This window comes from Pygocentrus nattereri, chromosome 13 (genome assembly GCF_015220715.1).
Source record: "Pygocentrus nattereri isolate fPygNat1 chromosome 13, fPygNat1.pri, whole genome shotgun sequence".
NCBI classification, from domain to species: domain Eukaryota; kingdom Metazoa; phylum Chordata; class Actinopteri; order Characiformes; family Serrasalmidae; genus Pygocentrus; species Pygocentrus nattereri.
The window spans coordinates 4,382,180-4,404,826 of NC_051223.1; the positions used below are offsets into that span (position 1 = coordinate 4,382,180).

Below are 22,647 nucleotides of genomic sequence, written 5' to 3' on the forward strand. Positions count from 1 at the left end.
TCAACTTGGTAGGCCTCCACAAGAACATACAGGACATGCAAAAATAACACAAGGGCCAGAACATAAAATAAATACAGAGCAAATACAAGTTCATTATATAAAGTCACGGCTAAGATAAAACATTCTTATTATTCCGGGTAAAAATGCATGTTGTAATGGTTGCTTATGAATATACAATGAATGCAGTCTGCTGTTTCTACATAGAGATGCAGTGAATGATTTTGGGCAGTAGAGGATGCTATAAGTTCTGTGATGTTTCACACTGGGACCAGAATAATGTGGGGTGCATTCAGATATATGATCTTTCATTAAGGTTATAAGGGAAGAGCCGAATGTCACTCTTTTATTCGCTTTCTCACTATGAACGTTTCTTAATTTTACCATTAAAAACTGCCATTTTATCAGCATTAACCGGAGGTGGAATTAGAGATTCTTAAAACCGTCCCATTTATGTGTGTCCTTTTTTTCTGAATATGCAGCTGAGGGCCACATTTCTGACTCAGCAAGACAAGTCGGGCCTTTCTTTAATGAAACTGAACCTATTTACAGTATTTCTGAATGCTTGTGAAGAAGGAATATACTTGTGTTCTGGCGACGAAGGTGGGATCTGAGATCCGCAAAGTTTTCCGGCTTTTTTAGACGTCCGATGCTGCAAACATCTGCTGCCGTTGAACGGAAAACAAGAATCCGGTGACCGTCTGCTGGTGCCTGATTCTGTGCTGTAAAGACACTGACCCTTCACCTCGCACACTAACGGTGAGTGAAAGAAACACAAAACTCAACACACACAACCAGAGCAGGAGTGTTGTCTGTCTTATATGTAGATTCCTCCATATGATGTGTATGGAGAGGTTGCAGGACTTATTCTTGTTGGTCGGCTGTACATCTGGTAGAAAGGTGTTTCTTACCGAGGGACAGTTTCAGTTCTTTAATTCTGTTCTTGTAGATTTCCTCCTCCTTTATCTAGGAAAGGCGCAGAAATATATAAATATTTTCTGGTCTTTACACAGTTCCTGATTAGAGCACAAGGTGGCATCCTGTCACGGGGAGGAGTTCAGATCTACTGTTTGTTGTTTGTGTTTGTTTGTAATTGTCTAAGTTTAAAGATTAGCACTTAAAATGCAGAAAGGAAGCCGAGTTTGGTTTTCCAGAGGCGTGGCTGGTTCCACTCCTAAGACAGAATCCACATCTACCCAACATGCAGACAGAAGTGCATTTGAGGTAGACCTACCATTTACATTTATGGCATTTGGCTGACACTCTTATCCAGAGTGACTTACAACTTGATCATTTCACACAAGTAGGCAAAGTTAGGAGTCTTGGCCAAGGTCTCTTATTGGTATAGCGTAGGGTGTTTACCCAGGTGGGGGATTGAACCCTAGTCTACAGCATAGAAGGCAGAGGTGTTAACCACTACACTAACAAACACCACTACACTAAATGAAAGGCTAAACTGTGTAAGAAGTTCGATCTGCCAGTAAGCTCAGAGTGGAGTCAGGAGCAGTGTTTCACAGTCCTAGCTAAATATGTGAAAAAGAACGATTTTGAGGGGTGTGTTCAGGTCTTCAGAGAGTGGCACACTTTGCTGAATGGGAGAACAGCGTTGTAAGATTGAGCAATTAACCGAAGAATGTGCTCATCAGGATAGGACAGGATAACGTTTCTGTGAAGAACACACCTTTCCACCCTGAACAACCTGATCACATGGCAAAAGAATTCAGCCATCCTAAAGTGAAAGTGAATTTTCTGATGCTAATGACACACGAGACAAAGGTGTGCTCTCAAATAGCTGATGGTGATACTGCAGAAGCTGAGGTGGCCCAACTGCACACAGCTACTGTGTCCCATAGTTCAGGGCATGAGCAGATGCATGCCGCTACTGTGGTGAAAAGGGACCTTGTACATGCAAGAAAAAGTTAAAGGACAAGAGTAAAGTGAGTTTAGGGAAAACTCTGTGGGTGGGGCAGTCATCCCCAAGTTTGCACATAAACTTGTAAAGTTAATCCAGGAAGCAACTTGGTTTTCTGCCATTCCCACAGAGAAGGATCAATTGAAATAACAATGGCTTCTGTGGGAGCGTATTTATAGCCAATTATACATGAGCAGGACAATAGATGGTAGATAAAACCTACTGTGAATCATAAACCAGCTAGTTAATAACTTTAACCATGGTAAAAAGTTCAGTCCTTCACTGTTTTAAGGCTGCTGTATTGGGGTCTGTGTAACCTGCGGGTACCTTCAGTAGTTTTATGGATTTATGACTGCATGTTTTTGCATGCAGGACCATGGTGGCTATTGGTTCATGTAGATGTAATAGTGCCAAAAAAGTGGCAATTGGCTTTGCTCTCACAGTTTTCAAAGTTTCTCCAGTTTACCATTTGCCTTCAAAAGAGTTTGAACTTAGGGTAGTTCAATAATGCCAGTTAATTAAAGGTTACAACTTGGTCAGGTGAATCTGCTGTTTGCCTTAGCTGTAAATACCTGTAGTAGAATGGTGAGTGTGGAATGTGTGGTTGGTTAGTGTAGTGGGTAACACCTCTGCCTTCTACACTGTAGACTGGGGTTCAATCCCCACCTGGGTAAGCACCCTATACTACACCAATAAGAGTTCTTGGGCAAGACTCCTTCGCCTACCTGTGTAAAATGATCAAACTGTAAGTTGCTCTGGATAAGAGCATCTGCCAAATGCTGTAATTGTAGAATGATATGAGCAGATGTCCTGAACTGATGAGATACACAAGATGAATCATAGGCTTAAAGGATAGCATTAACAAACTGCTAATTGACTCTACAGTGTAAGATTAGGACATGCTCATCACAGTCTGCCATGTTAATAAGTAAGGTCCTGATAAGTTTCTGGTAAAACAGAAATCGAAACATAAATATGCATCAGGTCGGTCAAGACGTACATATGAAATTCATTGTCATATGTTAATCTTGACTCAGTCCTGCAAGGGTCTCAGCTCACAGTCTCGAAGACTGTAAAATGCAGGATGAGTGCTTTCCACCACATGAAGTGACAGTTTTCATTGTAGCTTTTAAGATAAGGATTTAGTCCATTTGGCTAAATTTCACATGATCTGGGAATTCTTTACAGCTGTTGAGGCCGATGCATTCTTTATATAATGTTAGAGTGGGAACTTCCATTATGTTTGGAGCTTGTTAAGAAAAAGCTTGCAATTTTATTACAAGGCTTCAAGGAAGTTCCACTTCAGGTGGCAGAACCCCAAAAGAGATGAGGTGTAAACAAATATTCAAGGGGGGGAGTAGATGCAATTTGGTCAGGACTGTCATGATAAGAATCACACAGCTGTTCTCATCAGTGGCTAAAAGGAAGAGGCTGTTCTAAGTTCTCTTGGTTAAGGTTGAAGCAGTTCTATGTCAAGTTCGTAAAGCGTGGACACATGCTTCACATTGTAAAATTGTATCACCGTCTTTATTAGGGACACATGGGTGGCCTAACTGGAAGGGCTTTGGGGCAGACCTGTTGGCTTGAAGGCTGCAGTGGTGATCCCCAAAGTGAAGATTTCCCATACCCCTAAATGACGACTAGCATCTCCACACTTCCAGTTAGGACCTTAGGACCCGAAAGGTGAGGTAGGGTCAGACTGGTGGCACAGAATACAATGTTAGAACAAAATTCCATGTTGGCCATACTATCACAACAAGATACTGCTTATGGTATTTTTGTTTTACAGATACCAGAAGTGGGAAAACCCAAGAACCACACAACCTGAACCAGCCAAGAATACTTTGAGTTCCCCTGACAGAAGACCATGTGTGTGTTCAACTGGAGACAGTATCATCAGTGATCGATGTCAAAGGCAGAAATCTCACCAACTCGCAGATGACCAAGATGATCAACATAAATCCGAACTTTGTTTTCAGGACTTTCATTCTGTTTATGACATACACGCCATTCCTGGGTAGTCCTGTCTCTAATGTAGACAGTGACAACACTTTGTCCCCCGCACCCGGTAAGTGTATCCGCAGGACTGGCATGGTCTGGACATGCTATTTCTGACTGCGATACATGTGCCGTGTTACATACTAATGTTCCAAATGTCAATGTCAGTTCATACCACAACGTAACCCAGCCAAAGACCACTCAGTGTTGTACACCTGGCATGCTAACCTGTGACCAAACATATGCTCCATCATATAATATTACAGACATTATAACTCCTTTTAAATTACCCTGGTGTGTTGAAAAACATTCAGTTACATCACCATTTCTAGGGGAAATTCCCAAAGCATTATGTGGTAGCATTGCTTTCAGTGAATTACCTGCTAGATTTAATGGTCGATGTTCATTAACTTATTTATTACCAGCAATGAGACCACAGAATTTCACACGTTCTTTCTCAAATCATCGTGCTAATAAAGGAAATCATGTCATTTTAATGTATCATCCTGAAAATACATCTGAGGTGGATATGTCTGAAATATCTCTAGATGTTCCTAGTACTTGTGGGCCAGTAAATTGCGATGACCAAATAAGTACGTGGTAAAAAGACACTGAATCATTTGCCAGTGCTAAATATTTGGTACCAGATAACATCCGGCTACATAAGAATGGTACCCTAGATCTTTTGCCTCCTCATAAACGATTTCAGCTTATGCTGCAAACATTTCAGAGACACAACACATTAACTCTTCTTTATTAGACATCGATGCAACATTTACTCTTGTCAAGTCCATGCATCGAACAGTTTACTTGCACTCAAACTTTCTGGTCTTGTTTTTTAGGTGCACTCATTCCAAATTATGGAGTCATGATTGCATTAGATCAAATAAGGGAATTATCTCATGCAATTGAGAGGTTAGCAAATGACACTGCTCACTCTTTAGGTATTATTTCTAACACCCTTCAGTCTCATAGAGTCATGATTTTACAAAATAAACTTGCATTGGGTTATGCTTTGGCTCAGAAGGAGGTGTTTGTGCGATAGTTGGCCCTGAATGCTGCTCTGATGTTATTGATCCCACTGCAGATCTTAATGGGTATATTAATGATCTAAAGGATCTACGTAATCATGTTACCCAAATGGATCAAGACTGGGGAGACTGGCTGAGTGTTTGGTTGGGTTTGTGGTGGTTGTACTGTCATGAAATTTGACTGATCTTTGTCACATTTTGTGTTACTGTACTGATAATTTATTCCATGATACGATCTTGTATCTATACAGCTAGGAATATGCAACATGTACATATGGCACAAACAGATGTAGAACTTACCATAATAAGAGATATTTCTGTGGTGACAAACGATTACATTTAAGTTAAAATGCCTATACCTGATGTCTAGACAGGTATATGAATAATTAACCTATGTTGACCACACTTCTGTATGGTCAAGAAGGGGGGGGGGTGTTAAATATTATTTTACTTTATTTTATTTTATTTTATTTGTTTTGTTAACTTTGTAACTTCTGCTCCTTTCTTTTTTCCCTTGCCATTCGGATTAATCTCATTTGCATTTTGTATGTCTTCTCATGGGTGATGCGTGGGGGCTGTAGAGAGCGGTCCTTTGTCATGTAACGACCCCAATGGTTAGTCTATCTTGACATCTGGTTATCTATACCTCCAAACCTAGCAATGGGGGAGACTGTAAATTCCTGGACCTCAACACCTCTATTTTAATTACAAAGGTAGAGGCAGCCGGCCATCAAGATTTTTGTGGAACTGTCATTAATTAATTAATTAATTGTCATGTTTACACCAAAGATGTCTTTTGTAAACAGAATGTAGACACAGTAGATTATATAGCTTCTTCATGCTTCACAATGGCAATAAGCCATTTTTCTCTATGGGAAAAGTAAATGCTGTTTTTTTTTTTTTGGAAATGTGGCTGTCACACTCTACAGTAAACTAAAATGATCCAAGCCTTTGTAGCATCAATATTAGCAATTACACTACTTAAAAGAACAGCTCACTGAAAAATCTAATTTACACTTTTCACCCAAATGCAATACATAGTCAATCAACCAAGAGATGTTTTATGACTGGGCCTTTAAAGCTTCTCAGCACTAGGGTGCTGATCTGTGATCAGAATTCTCCCTTATTTACAATAACCTTGCTGACAAGAATAGATCCTAGATCAGAGCTTCTTTGTGAAGCTTCAAGAATTTTGAACCCTCAACTGTTTCTGCCATCTCAGATTTCTGTGCACTAGTGATGACCGGAACCAGGGGTCATGATTACTACGATGCATATATAGCCATTACATTTACCTTCCAAAACTATGAGTGCCAGTGGTGTCATGGTGATTCTTTTTAAGGTGTGGCCATGCATTACTAAAAATAATAACCATGCCACTTTAGAGGATACATAGTGAACCTATATGCATGTTGAGACTTTTTACATTAAATTACCTTACACTATGATTTTGGTGACTATTTTGCTTATTTACACCCAGCATGTACCCGTCTTCCATGAATGGATTTTAAAAATATTGTCACATGGGGGTTTTCACAAATTGAAGTTCTTGTCCATAATGGGGCTTAATTTAAAACTCGACAGAGGAAGCGGAATACAGGAGGGGAAAGTCAGCCTCAGCCTACCTCTTGGCTCACATTGCTCCCCGCATCACCCCCCACCCCTTCGTCCAGGAGTGCTCCCACGTCTCACCATACCAAGTCTACAAATGTCTAGGGGTTTACTGCCTCCACTTATCAGGGCTCCTAGCTGGAGGGGGTATTGGTACCCCTCTGGGCTCAGCCTCTTAGCTGTCACTGTGTCACAGTCCTCCTGGGTCACTGACGGACATTGCAGGGATTACAAAGCTGATGAAGTGCTTCACTGGTGGTCTAGTGATGTCATGGAGTCTGGTCAGGTTCTCTGTGTGGCTAGGGTGCATTGGACGGTTCCTGGGGGACCTTGTTTTGGGACTAGGGCACCCCTAACCTTCCTCCAGCCTCGGAGTCAGGCAGTCTCAATGCAGCACCGTAGGGTGCAATGTTCTGGTGTACATTCAATACACCACATCTGGCAGCATGTCCACCATGAGGCAGGTCCCATTTATTCCACTTGGGAGGGCGGTCTTTTCCAGCAGTGCAGGGTACACCCCAAATCTCTCCACTGGAAACTTCTGGCCCTTGACCAACTGGTTATAGTTCCACTTTGTCCATTGTCTACTGCGTTGTCAATGCTGACAAGGATACCCTTGGGGATCCACCCACCAGTGCTGTGCTGCATGTACAGCTCCTCCAGGATTGGTGGCTTCCCCCATGGAGAACGAAGGTCATACTGCCAAGAAGCCCTGACTCTCTGCCTCAGCTAAGTCACTAACCACCGCATACAGCTAAACTTGTCCCACCTCCAAGCCCAACATGTCCCTCCTGAGGTCATGCATGGCCCCAGCCACCGCAAGGAATAATCGCCAAACCTTGTGTACTAAGTTCAGGCCTCCCACCATGACCGAAAGATGCCTTCTCCTTCTCATGTCGACTTGGCCGCTGACTTCAGCTAGGTGGTTCCCAGTTGGTAGGTGTGCCGCTCACAGTGTGAAGGAGCATGACTGGACTCAGCAGTGACACCACCAAACCAGTGTCAATAAGGGCAGTAATAAGTTTATAAGTGGCCCATCTATGCTGCACTCATCCCAAAGTCTGCAGTGGCCACTAACTGACTTTCGTTTATCCACTGGCTTAAGGTTGCAGCACTGATTGGCACAGTGTCTCCCCTCCCTGCACCGCCAACACACCAGTCACAGCAGTCCTCCACTGCTGAATGAACCTGGTTGCAGCTTGCATATTCCCCCCCAGGCAACTGTTCCTGGAGCCTTACTGGTCTTACCAGCCTTACCACCTGTAGGAACGAGTCCAACAACAAACTATGATGGGCTGTGGCTGCGAAGCCTCCACAGGTGAGTCTTTTCATATACTCTCTATGTAGGCAGCAACTGAGTCTCTCTCTAATGTGCACGGGCCACATATGTTCCATAAACTGTTTACAGTAATGTCAGCAGGTAGCGCTAAAAGTACCAGCAGGGCTGGCCCTTCCATCGCTGAGCCGCAAGCATCTCAAATTGCTGCAAATGAGCTGACCAGTCACCCATACCATCATACGATCTTACCTCGCGCAGATGCACTGGAATTGTAAGGGTAACTTTGACCGTGATGTTCACCAAGTCATATTGGGCTGGTAAACAATGGGTAAGGAAATCATGGAGGACATACACTGAATGCCTGATTGCTCTATCAGCTGCCGCAGGTGGGTTTTCAGCTAACCTGCATGTGGGGAGAGGTGACGCACCCCTCCACCCACCATGTCATGACCCTTCAAGTGAGTGTGCCTTACCTGACGCTCCACCGAAGCCTTGAACCGACCTCTTGTCTCATCTACCTGTCCATGGACAGCTCAAAGTCCACAATGTGGCTTCATTTAGAACTGGTACAGCAAACAGAACACAGGAGGAGAAGGTCACCCTCAGCCTAGCTCATTGGTCCTGTTGTTGGCTCTCTCACGCTCACTAGCCTTCAGTAGCCCCGCCCTTCACAATAAGAGTCCCTGCAAAAAACCACAGTCATGGGGGCATGATTTGGGGGCAGTCATGGGCTGGAGGTTAGGGAACTGGCCCTGTGACCAGAAAGTTGCCGGTTCAATCCCCAGTGCTGTCAGTCCATGACTGAAGTGTCCTTGAGCAAGACACCTAACCCCCAATTGCCCCAATTATCTCCAAAATGCTAAATTTGCAGGAAAAGGAAAAAACTTGCATTAACATCTATGGAACCAGACTTTCTTACAAGTAATTTTAGGACATGGTCCATTTGTCATGACATTTACACACAATATAAAGGGCATCAGACATTTTCAGATTACGCCAAAACTGAAAAATGAAGATACAAGGATTTATCCCGACAACAGTGATATGTAAAGCTTGTCTTTTTTTGAAATAATAATAATAAAATAAATAAAAAAAAAAAAAAAAGAGGGTGGGGGGGGACTTGTGGGCTGGAGGTTAGGGAACTGGCCCTGTGACTGGAAGGTTGCCGGTTCGATCCCCAGTGCCGACAGTCCATGACTGAAGTATCCTTGAGCAAGACACCTAACCCCCAACTGCTCCCCGGGCGCCGTTGCCAGGGCTGCCCACCTCTCTGGGTGAATGTGCTCACTGCCCCCTAGTGTGTGTGTTCACTAGTGTGTATGTGGTGTTTCACTTCACGGATGGGTTAAATGCGGAGGTGGACTTAAAAAAGTATCACTTAACTTACCTTCCTACTAAACAGAATACAACTCCGACACCATTATATGTTCAGGTCAAAACTGCCATGAAAGCAGTGCATCCGTAAACATTTTACGTCATAACTCTGAGGGAGGTGTTCAGAGGCATTAAAATCTTCAGAATTCTGCTTCATTTCACCAGCTCTGACAGTACATTTCTATGGAGTGACGCATTGCAAAACAAAAACAATATGAACAACGTTGTTTACATATGTGCCGTTCAAGCTCGAAGAAATTTAAAAGTGGGTGGATTACCCCTTTAAGGCGGATGACCCGTATGAACCAACCCGCACAATCGACCTGGCGACGTCACTCAGTGGTGAAGTCACACGAAGCGGAAACTTGCTGTGTGACTGGATTAATGAGGAACTATCAATGCGGGAAATGAAGGGAGATTCGGCGATTTCTGCGTGATTCCGTCTCTAAATCCAGTGAACTGCAGTTCAGGCCGCCGCGTTATGGAGTCCTGCGGTAAGGAGGAACCCAAAGGACCCGTGCTGCACATCGTGGTGGTCGGCTTTCATCACAAGCGAGGCTGTCAGGTGAGACACAAGTGACCACCACCTCTGATGGTGGATTGAGCTTGACGAGGCTGAAGTCAGCTCTCTGTTCGCCAGCTTCTTGTTCCAATTTCCCCGTTCCACCTTAAATGCTGCAGCAGTTACATTCTGGCGCGCTGCTGCTGCTGCTGCACCATTTAAGGCGGAACGGGGAAATTCGAACAAGAAGCTGACCTCAGCTTCGCGTTGTTGAAGGTAGCTTTCCTTTTCATAGAGCACAGCCCCCGCTGCTTTCCCTGCCTTCGGATTAAAGTTTAGGAAAGACACACCCGTTTGATCCACACTGTCAACAGACTTGTTAGCAAACAGCGATGACCAGTTTGATTCAGTTCTGCGAACCGATTCGCTCGAACTGTCCGTTTCAGAGAACCAAACACCATTAAGTTGATGGATTCGCTGATTTTTTTAAAAGTCAGCTTTGTGCCGATTTCGTCCACTTACAATGATATTAAAGCTGAAGTAAATCCGTCTGATTTCGTTAATTTCGCCGAGAGTCGGTGCATCTAAACAACTAGGCTACAGTGAGAAAATAAGAGTTCAGAAAGGCTGTCAACATATTTCAGTGTAGTATTTCATAGTTGGAGTTTAGGTAACATTGTGCAGGGTGACGGTTCCAAATGTCATTAAACTATTTATTCCAGTCACAGTAACATAGACATAACGCAGCAGACATAAACACAGATGTTATGAGAATTGTGAGTCGGTTCAGTTGATTCACTGAGATGAACATGTTCAAAAGAACCGATTCGTTAATGTTGCCGGACATCGGTGGTTAGCGTTGCTAGCCTCTGTGGTGAAGGTAGCGTTAAACCTCGCCGGTAATCTTGGTACTTGGTGCACTTAATAAACAGCTAGAGAAGACGAGTAGTTGGGCGCATTAAACGACACACCACGTTAACTTGTGTTATTCCTACCGTCAGAGCGAAGGAGGAATAGCAGCCATGCTGAGTGAAAGGGGAACTCCACCGTATTTCAGAAACGCTGGTTGAGATGTAAACAAAGTCGTTCAAAGTGGTTTTCTTGTGAAATTCTCTTTTTCTAGGGAAGCGACTAAGAAGGGTTTAGAGTGGTAGTGTTAGGAACCATCGTTTTCTGATGGTTTTGGCTTAAAATGCATTTTCATCCGTTTATTTTAATCAATTAATGGTGGAGGAGTACATGTAGTGCGTCGTGAGGCAAAATAGTCTCCAAAGAAAACTTGTGCCTTCAGATTTATTGTTGCTTTACCATCATCAGCATTTCATTGAGAAAGCTCAGAAGATTATTTTTAGCTAGCTAAAAATAATGAGATTTCCAGTTCCAAAAACCTGTTTCTGCAATGAGTGTGCAACTTAAGAGAACTTCGAGAACAGTTGGAGACTCCCATCTAACATCTGTTACTCTCAGCTTTAATACAGTGGTTGATTTGTTCTTGAAATATGGTCATTGATGAAATATCTGACAGCTGGACCCCTTGTTGTTTTAAAAATTTAAGATCTACGCCGATGACGTGAAAGCCATGACATTATGACCGCCTCCTTATTTCTACACTCATAGTCCATCTTATCAGCTCCACTTACTGTATAGCTGCACTTTGTAGTTCTACAGTTACAGATAGTCCATCTGTTTCTCTGATACTTTGTTACCCCCCCTCATTCTGTTCTTCAATGATCAGGACACCCCACAGGATCACCACAGAGCAGGGTGGTGGATCATTCTCAGCACTGCAGTGACACTGATGTGCTAGTGAGTGTTGCGCTGGTCCGAGTGGATCAGATGCATCAGATGAGATGGCTAATACAGTTGAACATTGGCTAAAATTTGTAATAGTCCTGACAGTCAGTGTTGGTCAGGACTCACTGTTACTCACAAAAATTGGCCTATTGGAAGATGTGATCGCTTCCTGTGTCACTTCTTAATCATGCTAATAGTTAATCTAATGTTAGGACTTCTCTTAAGCTCCTGAAGGCCTAACCAGTGAGTTAGGAGGGAGGCTCACATAGCTATATCTACCTAGATAGCACAGAGTAAAACAGTTTCGGATTGACCAGTTTTCCATGGGTCATTACAAGGATGTAACCCCTTTGTTTCCATAATACAGAATAAAATGAGCTAAAATGATAAAATTTTAGCCATTAGGGCTTCTCCAATGGTTCCCCTATACTAAACACAAACTTGTCTGACCAGTGTCCAGCATCACTTGGAAACAAAATAGGGGGCAGAGGGTGTTGGCTCTCTAATTCACTGTTTTTAAAACTATTTATAAAAGCATTGCTTCTTAACATTTGCCGTGTTATGAAGGAAGCGCACGCCTGTGGAATGTTTTCTCTTCGTTGGTCATCCCTCCATGTGGCAGAAAGCATGCGGCGTGACATTTGTGCAGAAAAACATTTCAGTGAGCCAGAATCTGTAAAATAAGCTGAAGCTTTGCATCTTAACGCTGATAAAGTTTTAATGAATGGAATGAAATGTTAATGGAAATGTTACTGAAATGTCTCTGTGTATGCAGCACATTCGTCTGGTCATCATTGCCACACCATTATAGTTTGCACAGTGCTACTTGGCTGGATATAGGCTTCCGTTGCTTGTTAGGTACATTAGCCTCATAGCTCCAGGCCAAAACTGAAGAAGCGAGCTTCAGACATCATTATGTCTTGGCCGATCACCTGTCTGGAGTAAAGGGGAAAGCATGGTAAATTTGATCTGTTTCTGTTCGATCAGTTTCTTTAAGGGACAGCAAATGTGCTCCTGCTTTAATGCATTATTTATTGGGCTGGTGTGGAGGATCAGCTGTCAGCAAGTTTACACTCAGTGACCGTGCTGAAGAACATTTGTAGATGTTTTAGAATGTCTTTGGCCTTGCTGTATGTCTCTTTGTGCATCATCTAATGATTGGGTGTTTATTTGCTAAGAAAAGCCCTAATATTGCAGTATACAAATATTGTACAGTGATTATTGACTTTATGTATTTCACTGTGTTTGTTTATCCATTTCCGAATATGCTCTCGATGAAGCCCAGTGTTATTTACAGTCATCTAATGCCTAGTTTATCGGATCAGTTCTTCTTTAAATTAAATCAAGTGTGATGGTGGGGGAATGTAACAAATCTGTGTGAGTATTTTGTCCTGCCATTATTGACAGGAATCAATTGAAGACTTGGGATTCAATATTATCATGAAACCTAAGCCACAACCTACCTTGTAACACCCTAGTAACTTGGATACCTTAGCAACAGCTTGGGACACCCTATCAGCTACATTGAATACTAAAGCAGTTGCCTTGCAACACCCCAGCAACCACATTAGATACTATTGCAACCACATATCAACACCCTAGCTACCACCTGGGATACTATATCAAGCACATAACACTAGCACACAATCCAACTAGTAACATGATTTCAGGCACCTAGAATACCTAGCAACCACATAGCAACAGCCTAGATACCACCTGGAAAACCATATAAACTGTCTAGCAACTGCCTGGACTACCACAGCAACCACCTGCAATACCATAGCATCTGCTGAGTAATCCTGTCTGAATGGTGAATGGTAGATCAGCCACCCAGTCACTGCCTAACAACACCCTAACAACTATGTTCAATAACATTGAACCTTCATAGAAACAGCCTAGCAAACACTTAGAATAACAGTCCAACTAGCAACATGATTTCAGGCACTTAGAATACCACAGCAACCACATAGCAACACCCTAGCTACCATCTGGAAAACCCTTGTAACCACCTTGGATACCTTAGCAACTACATAGGAACACCCTACCTTGAGTAGGGTGTTCCTATGTACTTCAGCTACCTTGAGTACTAAAGCAATTCCCTCACAACACCCCAGCAACCACATTAGATATCATTGCAACCACATATCAACACCCTAGCTAGCACCTGGAATAATATATCAAGCACCTAGCAAGTGCCTAACAACACCCTAACAACCATGTTCAATAACATTGAACCTGCTTAGAAACAGCCTAGCAAACACTTAGAATAACAGTCCACCTAGCAACATGATTTACCTATAGCAACAGCCTAGATACCACCTGGAAAACCATATCAACTTTCTAGCAACTGCCTGGACTACCACAGCAACCACCTGCAATACCATAGCATCCGCTGAGTAATCCTGTCTGAATAGTGCTAACCCGTGTTGATGTATGCTTTTTGCCATAACGTTGGTATGTATGGCAGAACAACAGTGGATAGAAGGTTCTAAGATAAGTGGATAAAATCTCTTAAGATAACTTCAGACATGCTACAGTACCTCGTCCTGTAGGCTGTGTTAACGTAGACACTTGGTGTTGCTAAAACAGCTTTAGCTTTCTGCTCAGTCAGATATTTCTCACAACCTTAATTATACAATAGCTGTTTTGCTTGATTTTTTTCAGGTGGAGTTCTCCTATCCTCCGCTGATTCCTGCTGAAGGTCATGACAGTAATAACCTGCCAGAGAAATGGAAGTATCTTCCCTTCCTCGCTCTGCCTGACGGGGCACACAATTATCAGGAAGGTAAGTTAAGTGATACTTTTTAAATCCCACAAACGGGGAAATTCCACCTCCGCATTTAACCCGTCCGTGAAGTGAAACACCACATACACACTAGTGAATAGACACACACACTAGGGGGCAGTGAGCACACTTGCCCGGAGCGGTGGGCAGCCCTATCCACGGCGCCTGGGGAGCAGTTGGGGGTTAGGTGCCTTGCTCAAGGACACCTCAGTCATGGGGTGCTCATGTCATGCTGGGAATCCAACCAACAACCTTCCGGTTACAGGGCCAGTTCCCTAACCTCCAGTCCATGACTGCCTCCCCCCCCCCTTTTAATATTTATTTATTTATTTTATTATTATTATTATTTAAAAAAAGACAAGCTTTACACATCACTGTTGTCGGGGTAAAACCTCGCATCTCCACTTTTGTCGTTTTCCAGTTTTTGGCGTAATCTGAAAATGTCTGATGCCCTTTACATTGTGTGTAAATGTCATGATGAATGGACCAAAAAGAAATGTCCCAAAATTACTTGTATAAAAAGTCTGGTTCCATTGACTTACATTGAAGTTAATGCAGGTTTTTTCCTTTTCCTGTAAAGTTACCATTTTGGAGATACAAGGTTTTGTGCTGACAACAGCGATATACAGTATTGTCCAAATAGCTTAAGCAGTTCTAATCTAATTATTCAACTTAAACTAACTCATTACATCATTTGTCTGGGCAATAATGTGTTTTGTCACTTGAAACCACTACATTAGAATACCTTCAAACAAGCATTAATACAGTGAAAAGTAACAAGAAGTTGGGAAGTAGATGTAAAAGTCAAGCAGAGTGCTTTTAATGTGAAATGTGTCCTTGTAGAGAAACTTGCATTTCTTTACAGCGGTGGTGATAGGAACCAGGAGTCACCATGTCCAACAGAAATATATCCATTTTATTTTAAAACTACCAGTGAACCTACACATGTCTTCTGGGTTTTATACGTAATGCTGATATTGATAATTAGATTATAGTCTTCAGACGTCTGGCTCCCATCACCACCACTGTGAACAGTTTGGACTCGGGACGTTTCTCTGGAGTGGAGCATTTCACAGCAAACCACTCTGAAGGACTTCGTTTACATCTTAAAAATTGCATCATTTAGAAGTTTTGCAGAATTCCTCTGTCACTTAATGGAACTGTTGATTAGCTAAACCAAATACTAGGTTACAACTACAGTTAATACTGGCTACACTTGAGGAGAGGTTCAGAAATGGTAAAGTGAGCACATTGACAGACATAAAACATACTGCATTGATGTTATTTGGTTATATTCAAATATATCCGTGTTTTTAAGGAAATAAACACCTACTACCCAGATAAATAGCTTTTTAAACCTCATTTTTAAGGTGCCTAAAACCTTTGAATGTATTTATTTACTCTGTATATCCAAATCATCAGAAATTTCAATTTTGAATATCTGAATGTACCCTATAATATATTATAAATATTAATTATAACCTCTACTGGCGGCTACTAATATCAGAATTAATTAAATAAGGAGAACACTTTGCTTTTTTCCCTTATAAAATGAAGCTTATCTTTGCACAGTAAATAATAAGTGTACATTAGTAGTTAGCCATTGGTGAATCAGATTGGGCTCTGCCTATATTAAATAAAGGAGGAATACAGAAAGTAAAGAGCATTTTTAAATGTGATTTTGTTTTTCTGCACTACTTCAGAGGAAAATTTACTAAGACGGTCACAGGGATGGGGGGCAGCATTCCACTAAAACATGGAATGTAAACCTGTTACACAGCAAATCTGTTGTACTGGGAAGTACATTTGCTGAATATTATGTAATGTTTGTTTATTTTTATTCATTTTAGACACGGTTTACTTCCATTTACCGTCTCTGAATGAAGAAATGAAGTGTGTGTATGGAGTCTCCTGCTACAGACAGATAGAAGCAAAGGTTTGCACACAATGGATTTTTACACAGTTTTTTGGAATTGCTATACATTACAGTTCAAACGTCAGAGACGACCTAATGATTCATTGAATTTCTATAGATAAAACTGACAATAATTACTCATTTTTCATTTTTCAGCACCAGAAGTGTGTGTGTGTGTGTGTGTGTGTGTATATATATATAACACACACACAAAATACACCAACTTACATACCCAGTATAATACTACATTTGTCCACTCTTCACATAAAAAAACTGCCTTTTTAACTTTTCCATCCTTTAAGGCTTCAAACCAACCAGTTCCAGCTGTGTCCTCCCAACAAAAGCTTCCCAAAGATCTCCATGAAATTGTTTTCTCCTTCAAATAAACACTAAATACACAAGCAGCTACCTAAACTCACCTCAGCTCCCTTGAACATTTCTTTCTCATGTGCATCTAAAATGGATAAAAGATATTATATGTAGGATGACCCACTTGCATTAGGAAGAGGAAAGCCAAAAGAAACAAGAGGTCTAAAAATGATTCATTATTTAGAGAAAACGGGACTTTCAACAACAACAACCATGCAAGACCTGGTAGACCACCAAATCAGCCACTGTCAAAGAAAGCTGCACTCATGCTATAGATCATTTGTGTTTACTTGTGTGCGAAGACTGAGCTTTGGACGTGTGAAAGGAAGGAAGTCTCCCAAACGAACGAAAGTGGTCATGAAGACGAAGGGTGGAGATACCAAATACTGAAAAACCTGATATTTAGTTGTTGAGGCTTCTGTGTATTTTGTATATTTTAAATGTTTTGTGCTTTTTGTCCTGGTGCTGAAAATGAATGACCTGCCCTTAATGGCTTTTTAGACCGAGAATAACTGGAAAAGAAATCAATAGAAAATATTCTGTGACTTTTCCTTAGTACTGTTTGTGTGTTTTGGTGTAAATATTTATAGAGACAAATATTTCAGTTATTCTTTGTTAAGGGATGTGACGGTACTCAATTGATGATTCGATTTGATTCGCAAGTGTAAAATTGTAATGAAGAAAAATGATGATTATATTGATATTGAAGGGCGTCCTTACAGACAAACAGCCATGCTGCAGGTTTTTATTCTAATAGAGCAGGAACACGCTTGATCAGGTGTTCAAAGACTGAGATCAACTGATTAAATAGGTGGAATCAGGTGAGCTCCTGCTTGTTTGGAATAAAAATGTGGATAAAATAGGATAATCCCTGGCTTAGATGGTTTCACCCTCTAGGAGCCCTCCGGTAGTGCTTTTGTAATCTAGACAGATGAAGTGTTGCATTGTGTTCCAGGCTCTGAAGGTGCGACAGGCTGATGTCACCAGGGAGACTGTGCAGAAGAGTGTGTGTGTGCTCAGCAGAGTGGTAAGTCACACCCAGCCATGTTTCAGGGTTTTGTTCATTGATAAACATTGAGTTAAAATACTAAAGAATGTAGGGATGAACCGATATTGGGAATTGTGGAGCAATATTGATATCCCCTGTGTTTATGTTGGACACCCCTTTCTCAAACTTTGGGCATTCATATGGAGTTGGTCCCTTTTTTATGGCTATAAGAGCCTACACCCTTCTCAGAATGCTTTTGGGCAGGATTTCGGAGTGTGTCTATTGGGAATTTCTGCCCATTCATTCAAAAGAATATTTGTGTGGTCAGGCACTGATGTTAGATGAAAAGGCCTAGCTTGCAGTTGACATTCCATTTTATTCTAAAGGTGTTCAGTGGAGTTGAAGTCAGGGTTTTATGGCCCTCGCTTTGTGCATGGGGCGCAGTCATGCTGGAACAGAAAAAGGCCTTGCCCACACTGTTGTCACAAAGCTGGAAAAATACAATTGTCTTTAATGCTACAGCACACAGACATTTATATTACCCTCCACTGCAACTAAGCGGCCCAAAGCCTGAAAACATACCATTATCCCACCTCTACCAAACTTTACTGTTAGTACTATGCATTCTGGTAGGTAGCGTTCTCTTGGCATTCACCAAACCCACATTTGCCCATCAGACTGCCAGATATTGAAGCATAATTCATCACTCCAGAGAACCATTTCCACTGCTCCAGAGTTCAGTGGGGATGTGCTATACATCACTCCAGCTGACGCTTGGCAATGCACACAATGATCAAGGAAACCTATTTTATGAGGCTTCTTTTGCACTGTTATTGTGCTGATGTTGCTTCCAGAGGCAGTTTGGAATGGCGTTTTTTACACGCTACACGCTTCAGCACTCGGCGGCCCCACCTTGTGAGTTTGTATGGTCTGCTGCTTTGTGGCTTTTGCTTCATTTTCACAATAACAGTGCATAACAGTTGTCTGGGGCAGATCTAGCAGGGCAGAAATTTCACAAACTGACTGGTGGCAGAAGTGGCATCCTATGACCGTGCCACGTTTAAAGTCACTGAGCTCTTCGATATGACCCATGTTTATGAAGAGTGCAAGGCCGTGTGCTTGATTTTATACACCTGTTAAGAAAGGGTGTGGCTAAAACACCTGAAATGCATAATTAGGATGAGTGTCTACATACTTTTGGCTTTGTAGCATGTCTGGTAATTAATACCACAGTAAAATTTTGTGACAGGCTATTTTTTATTTTTCTGCCTTTTGCCTATATTCAAAAAACAAATAGAACTTGTTTATATATATATATATATATATATATATATATATATGTATGTATGTGTATGTGTATGTGTGTGTGTGTGTGTGTGTGTGTGTATATATATATATATATATATATATATATATATATATAAATCATATGCTTTAACTGATATCCAATCCATTCCAATATACCTGGATCAGCCATGATCCTGATTGATTGATTGAATCACATCAGGACGTTAGGGAGCTGGAAATGTGCTGTTCCTACATTTCTGTTGGCTCTGTGCTGTAAACTAAACTGATCTGCATAGCAGAGGAAAATGCTAATCATTCTTCCAGACAGAAGTGAAATTTTGAGTTGTCCAGTCACAGTAAAGTAATGGCCCTGTGTTTTGTCCAGTCAGTACAGCAATATACAGTATCTGTCCGTTTCTCCTGCAGCCTCTGTATGGTCTAATCCAGGCCAAACTCCAGCTCATCACACATGCCTACTTTGAGGAGAAAGATTTCTCTCAGATATCCATCCTAAAGGTAAGATTTAATACTGTGTGCACAAATTGTGCTCTGTAAATGTTCCTTTTTTCATCTTTGTTTCCTCCCTTTCTTTGTAGGAGCTATATGATCACATGAACGGTTCTTTAAGAGGCACCACACTGGAGGGCTCTCAGGTGTATCTAGGTAAATCATTATTCCTAACCTTGTCATTCACATATACAAAGGCTGCTAAAAGATCCACTGAAGTAAAGTCAATTTTTTTTTCATGCCTTTTCATGATTTATTATAAAAGAATTAGTATGTATAACATTGATGAAGAGAATTTGGATAGTATATAGATATTATATTATATAGATATATCTGGATAGATATTGGATAGTATAAGCCTGGTTTTACACAATTAAATTTGGGTGGTCACTGATGTCTTCTGGGTGAATTAGAAATCTACAAAAAATTCCAAAAACGTCGAGGCAGTAAGTGAAATGCTAATAAAAGCAGAAAGCAGTGATAAGTACTTTCTGTTTGACTTGTATCAAGTCGATAACGGTGCAAAAGCATATTTGATATTTTACCTTCTGACATTTATCCCGGTTTTTAAATATATGTTCATTCCAAATACGATGCCTGCAACTCGTTCCAAAAAAGTTGGGACAGGAGCATGTTTACCCCTGTGTTACATCACCTTTCCTTTTAACAACACTATAAATATTTTGGGACTAAAGATGCCAATTGATCCAGTCTTGAAAGTGCCATTTTTTTACTTATACATATCTTCAGCTGTGCAGTTGTTTGGGGCCTTCAGTGTCATATATGGCACTCATAATGCCCCCAAGCTGCAGCAAGGCTTTATCAGTTTAACAAGCACGACAACTGGTGGGTTAAAAACAGTTCACTTTTCTGTTCACTGTTCTGAAACCAGACAGTGCGAAAAGGCTGATTTAGCACAAAGACATCTTAACAGCTTGTTTTTGGACATTTACATCCTCCAGCTTGATTGACAGTCCGAGTAGATGGACACGATGATGCATTCAGCTCAAGCCTACTATGTTGTATGTGTAGTTTCACTGCTAAATGTAAAAAATAAAAATAAAAAAAGGTGTACATTTACTTTATTTTTGTGGCGAGACATTCCTTTGAAGGCGCAGTAAGAAAGACCGCCTGCTTATTTCCAAAGGGTTAAAATAAATCCTTTTCCCCTGGAATTTAGGGGTAAAAATGGAGTTATATAGAATATGAGCCCGAAACCTACTTTGTATTTGATTGGTCAGAAGGTTTGGTTTCACAGCAGCTGCGGTTTGAGTACTGTGCTCAAAAATCACTGTAGAGTCTTCTTGACCACTGATGGACAGATTCATCTGTACAACCACCCTGCTTCACACCCTGCTTCCCGCTTAGCTGTGCGCTTTCTTTTTCTCTGCAGGATTGTCTCCCCGGGATTTAATACTGCACTTTAAACACAAGGTAAGTATGCTAGTTAAAGGGGCGTGTTTGTATTCCACATTTTAATATACTATACTGTAAGTTACTATACTGTAAGTATACGATACACAGTATTGGCGTCGTTCCTAAACAAGAATAATCACTAATTACAAATTACTAATGACGTCTCTCAAATTGTAATGTAGTTACTTATTCTTTGCTGATTACTTCACTCTCTGACAGTCATTTGAATCTTTCTCAGAATGACAACGTCTGGTCTCTTTAGAAAGAAAGACCTAGCCAGTTATCCTGGATTAGAAGTATGAATGGCGATCTTTACCTAAAAACTGTTAAACTAGTTAGAAGAAACATCTAGCCCAAAAAGAGCTGGCTTTAGCTCAAATAACAGTGAAGTAATATTGTATTGTAAAGCATATTTAAAAGCTTTAAGATATTAAAATAGATCAGAAATCTTAAAATATTATTAAAAACGTATTTTTCCGTCTTATTCCCCCTTTTATCTCTGTCACAGGTTCTAATTCTCTTCAAGCTGGTCCTGCTGGAAAAGAAGGTGTGGGATGATCTTTAGTTTCAGTTATGCAGAAGTTGCTCAGTATGATGAAGCTGTCTTCGTGTAAGAATGTGTTTAAACCTCTTTCTCCCTGCAGGTCCTGTTTTATGTGTCTCCTGTAAACAGATTAGTGGGAACGCTAATGACTGTCCTCTCTCTATTCCCTGGTGAGAGGCACATTTCAACCATAAAAAATCTGTCAGATTCACTTTACACTGAAAAGTGCAGTAAATTGTTCTTTTGCCAGAGTAATAATCAGAGTAAGATTCATTTGACGGCATGCATAATCAGATTATTTTCTTTTTTTTCTGGATTACTGTTCATTAGAGGTTTTGCTTACGCATCAGTAAATATTAATAAAGTATGATAAAATGCATATATGCTTTGGCAACACGGAAACATAATAAAATGAAGACTATAAACGTTCCTTTTACAGACAGCAGTATGTCCTATGTGGTTGCACATTAATATATGTACCGTGTATGTGCAGGTATGATTGAGCACGGGCTGGCCGACTCCTCCCACTACCACTGTAAGAGCAGCATATCAGAAACCCCAGAAAGTCTTGACCCAGCCAGGATCAGCCCCAGCGCTGGAGAGCTCAACCCTAAAACTGACTCTAAAACTGACATTATTGATGCCACAGATCGTGAGTCTAGTGCTTTTGACCATTCAGACAACCATACGTCTGTGGCTGACCAATCGCAGCCCTCCGCTAGCCCTCAGGACCGCCTTCAGCCGCATCCCCCATCACACACATCGCCGGACTCTTCTGAGAGTGACTGGGAGACGCTGGACCCGAGCGTGTTGGAGGCTGGGGAGGGATCTGAGGGATCAGTAAAGCATCTAGAGGCAGAGTCCGGTGAGCCAATCACAGTGCAGCCCAAGTCTGTCACAGGACAGGGTCAGCTGACCCAGGGGCTGGTGTCTGGACTGGAGGAGGACCAGTACGGACTACCGCTAGCGATATTCACTAAGGTACACATGCACACACACATATACTCACTCACTCTCTCTAGGGGTTGCATAGACTGATCCACTAAGACAGTCGCATGTAATAGTTTGAACAGCCCCTTTCAAATTGCACATTTTATTGATTTTCTAAGTTAAAATAAGTTAACACATCCTCTAGAGTGAGCTTAAATGATATAAATATACATGTTGCTGCATAGTTTTTATTTACTTGCTGTTGGAATGAAATATAAAATACAAAATATGATGACCAGAATTTCTGTTATATTTGTATTTGTTATATGTTGAATTAAGCAAGTAATCGGCAGTTGTGCCAAAGTGTGTTGTCTGTAAAAGATGTGTTTTCTTATTTTCACTTAGAAA

General features: G+C 41.3%; 1 protein-coding gene and 1 long non-coding RNA gene across 3 annotated transcripts in view; one reads left to right on the forward strand and one right to left on the reverse strand.

The window, feature by feature from the left end:
- Window positions 1–9,594, reverse strand: LOC119265027. Of its 2 annotated transcripts, none has more exons than XR_005131345.1 (3): window positions 9,481–9,594; window positions 8,302–8,511; window positions 1–963 (listed from the first exon to the last, which is right to left on the reverse strand). It is a non-coding gene; the product is annotated as an uncharacterized LOC119265027 (long non-coding RNA). The 2 variants fall into 2 exon arrangements; XR_005131346.1 differs by lacking the exon at window positions 9,481–9,594 and adding an exon at window positions 9,216–9,422.
- Window positions 9,536–22,647, forward strand: part of avl9 (AVL9 homolog (S. cerevisiase)) — a 21,666-nt gene continuing 8,554 nt past the window's right edge. The window contains exons 1-10 of the mRNA XM_017704530.2: window positions 9,536–9,767; window positions 14,163–14,283; window positions 16,134–16,219; window positions 17,523–17,594; window positions 19,269–19,358; window positions 19,439–19,505; window positions 20,743–20,783; window positions 21,274–21,312; window positions 21,410–21,479; window positions 21,803–22,290. Coding sequence (XP_017560019.1) covers window positions 9,684–9,767; window positions 14,163–14,283; window positions 16,134–16,219; window positions 17,523–17,594; window positions 19,269–19,358; window positions 19,439–19,505; window positions 20,743–20,783; window positions 21,274–21,312; window positions 21,410–21,479; window positions 21,803–22,290 — 1,158 coding nt within the window. The 5' untranslated portion in view covers window positions 9,536–9,683. The remainder of the gene's footprint in view (window positions 9,768–14,162; window positions 14,284–16,133; window positions 16,220–17,522; window positions 17,595–19,268; window positions 19,359–19,438; window positions 19,506–20,742; window positions 20,784–21,273; window positions 21,313–21,409; window positions 21,480–21,802; window positions 22,291–22,647) is intronic.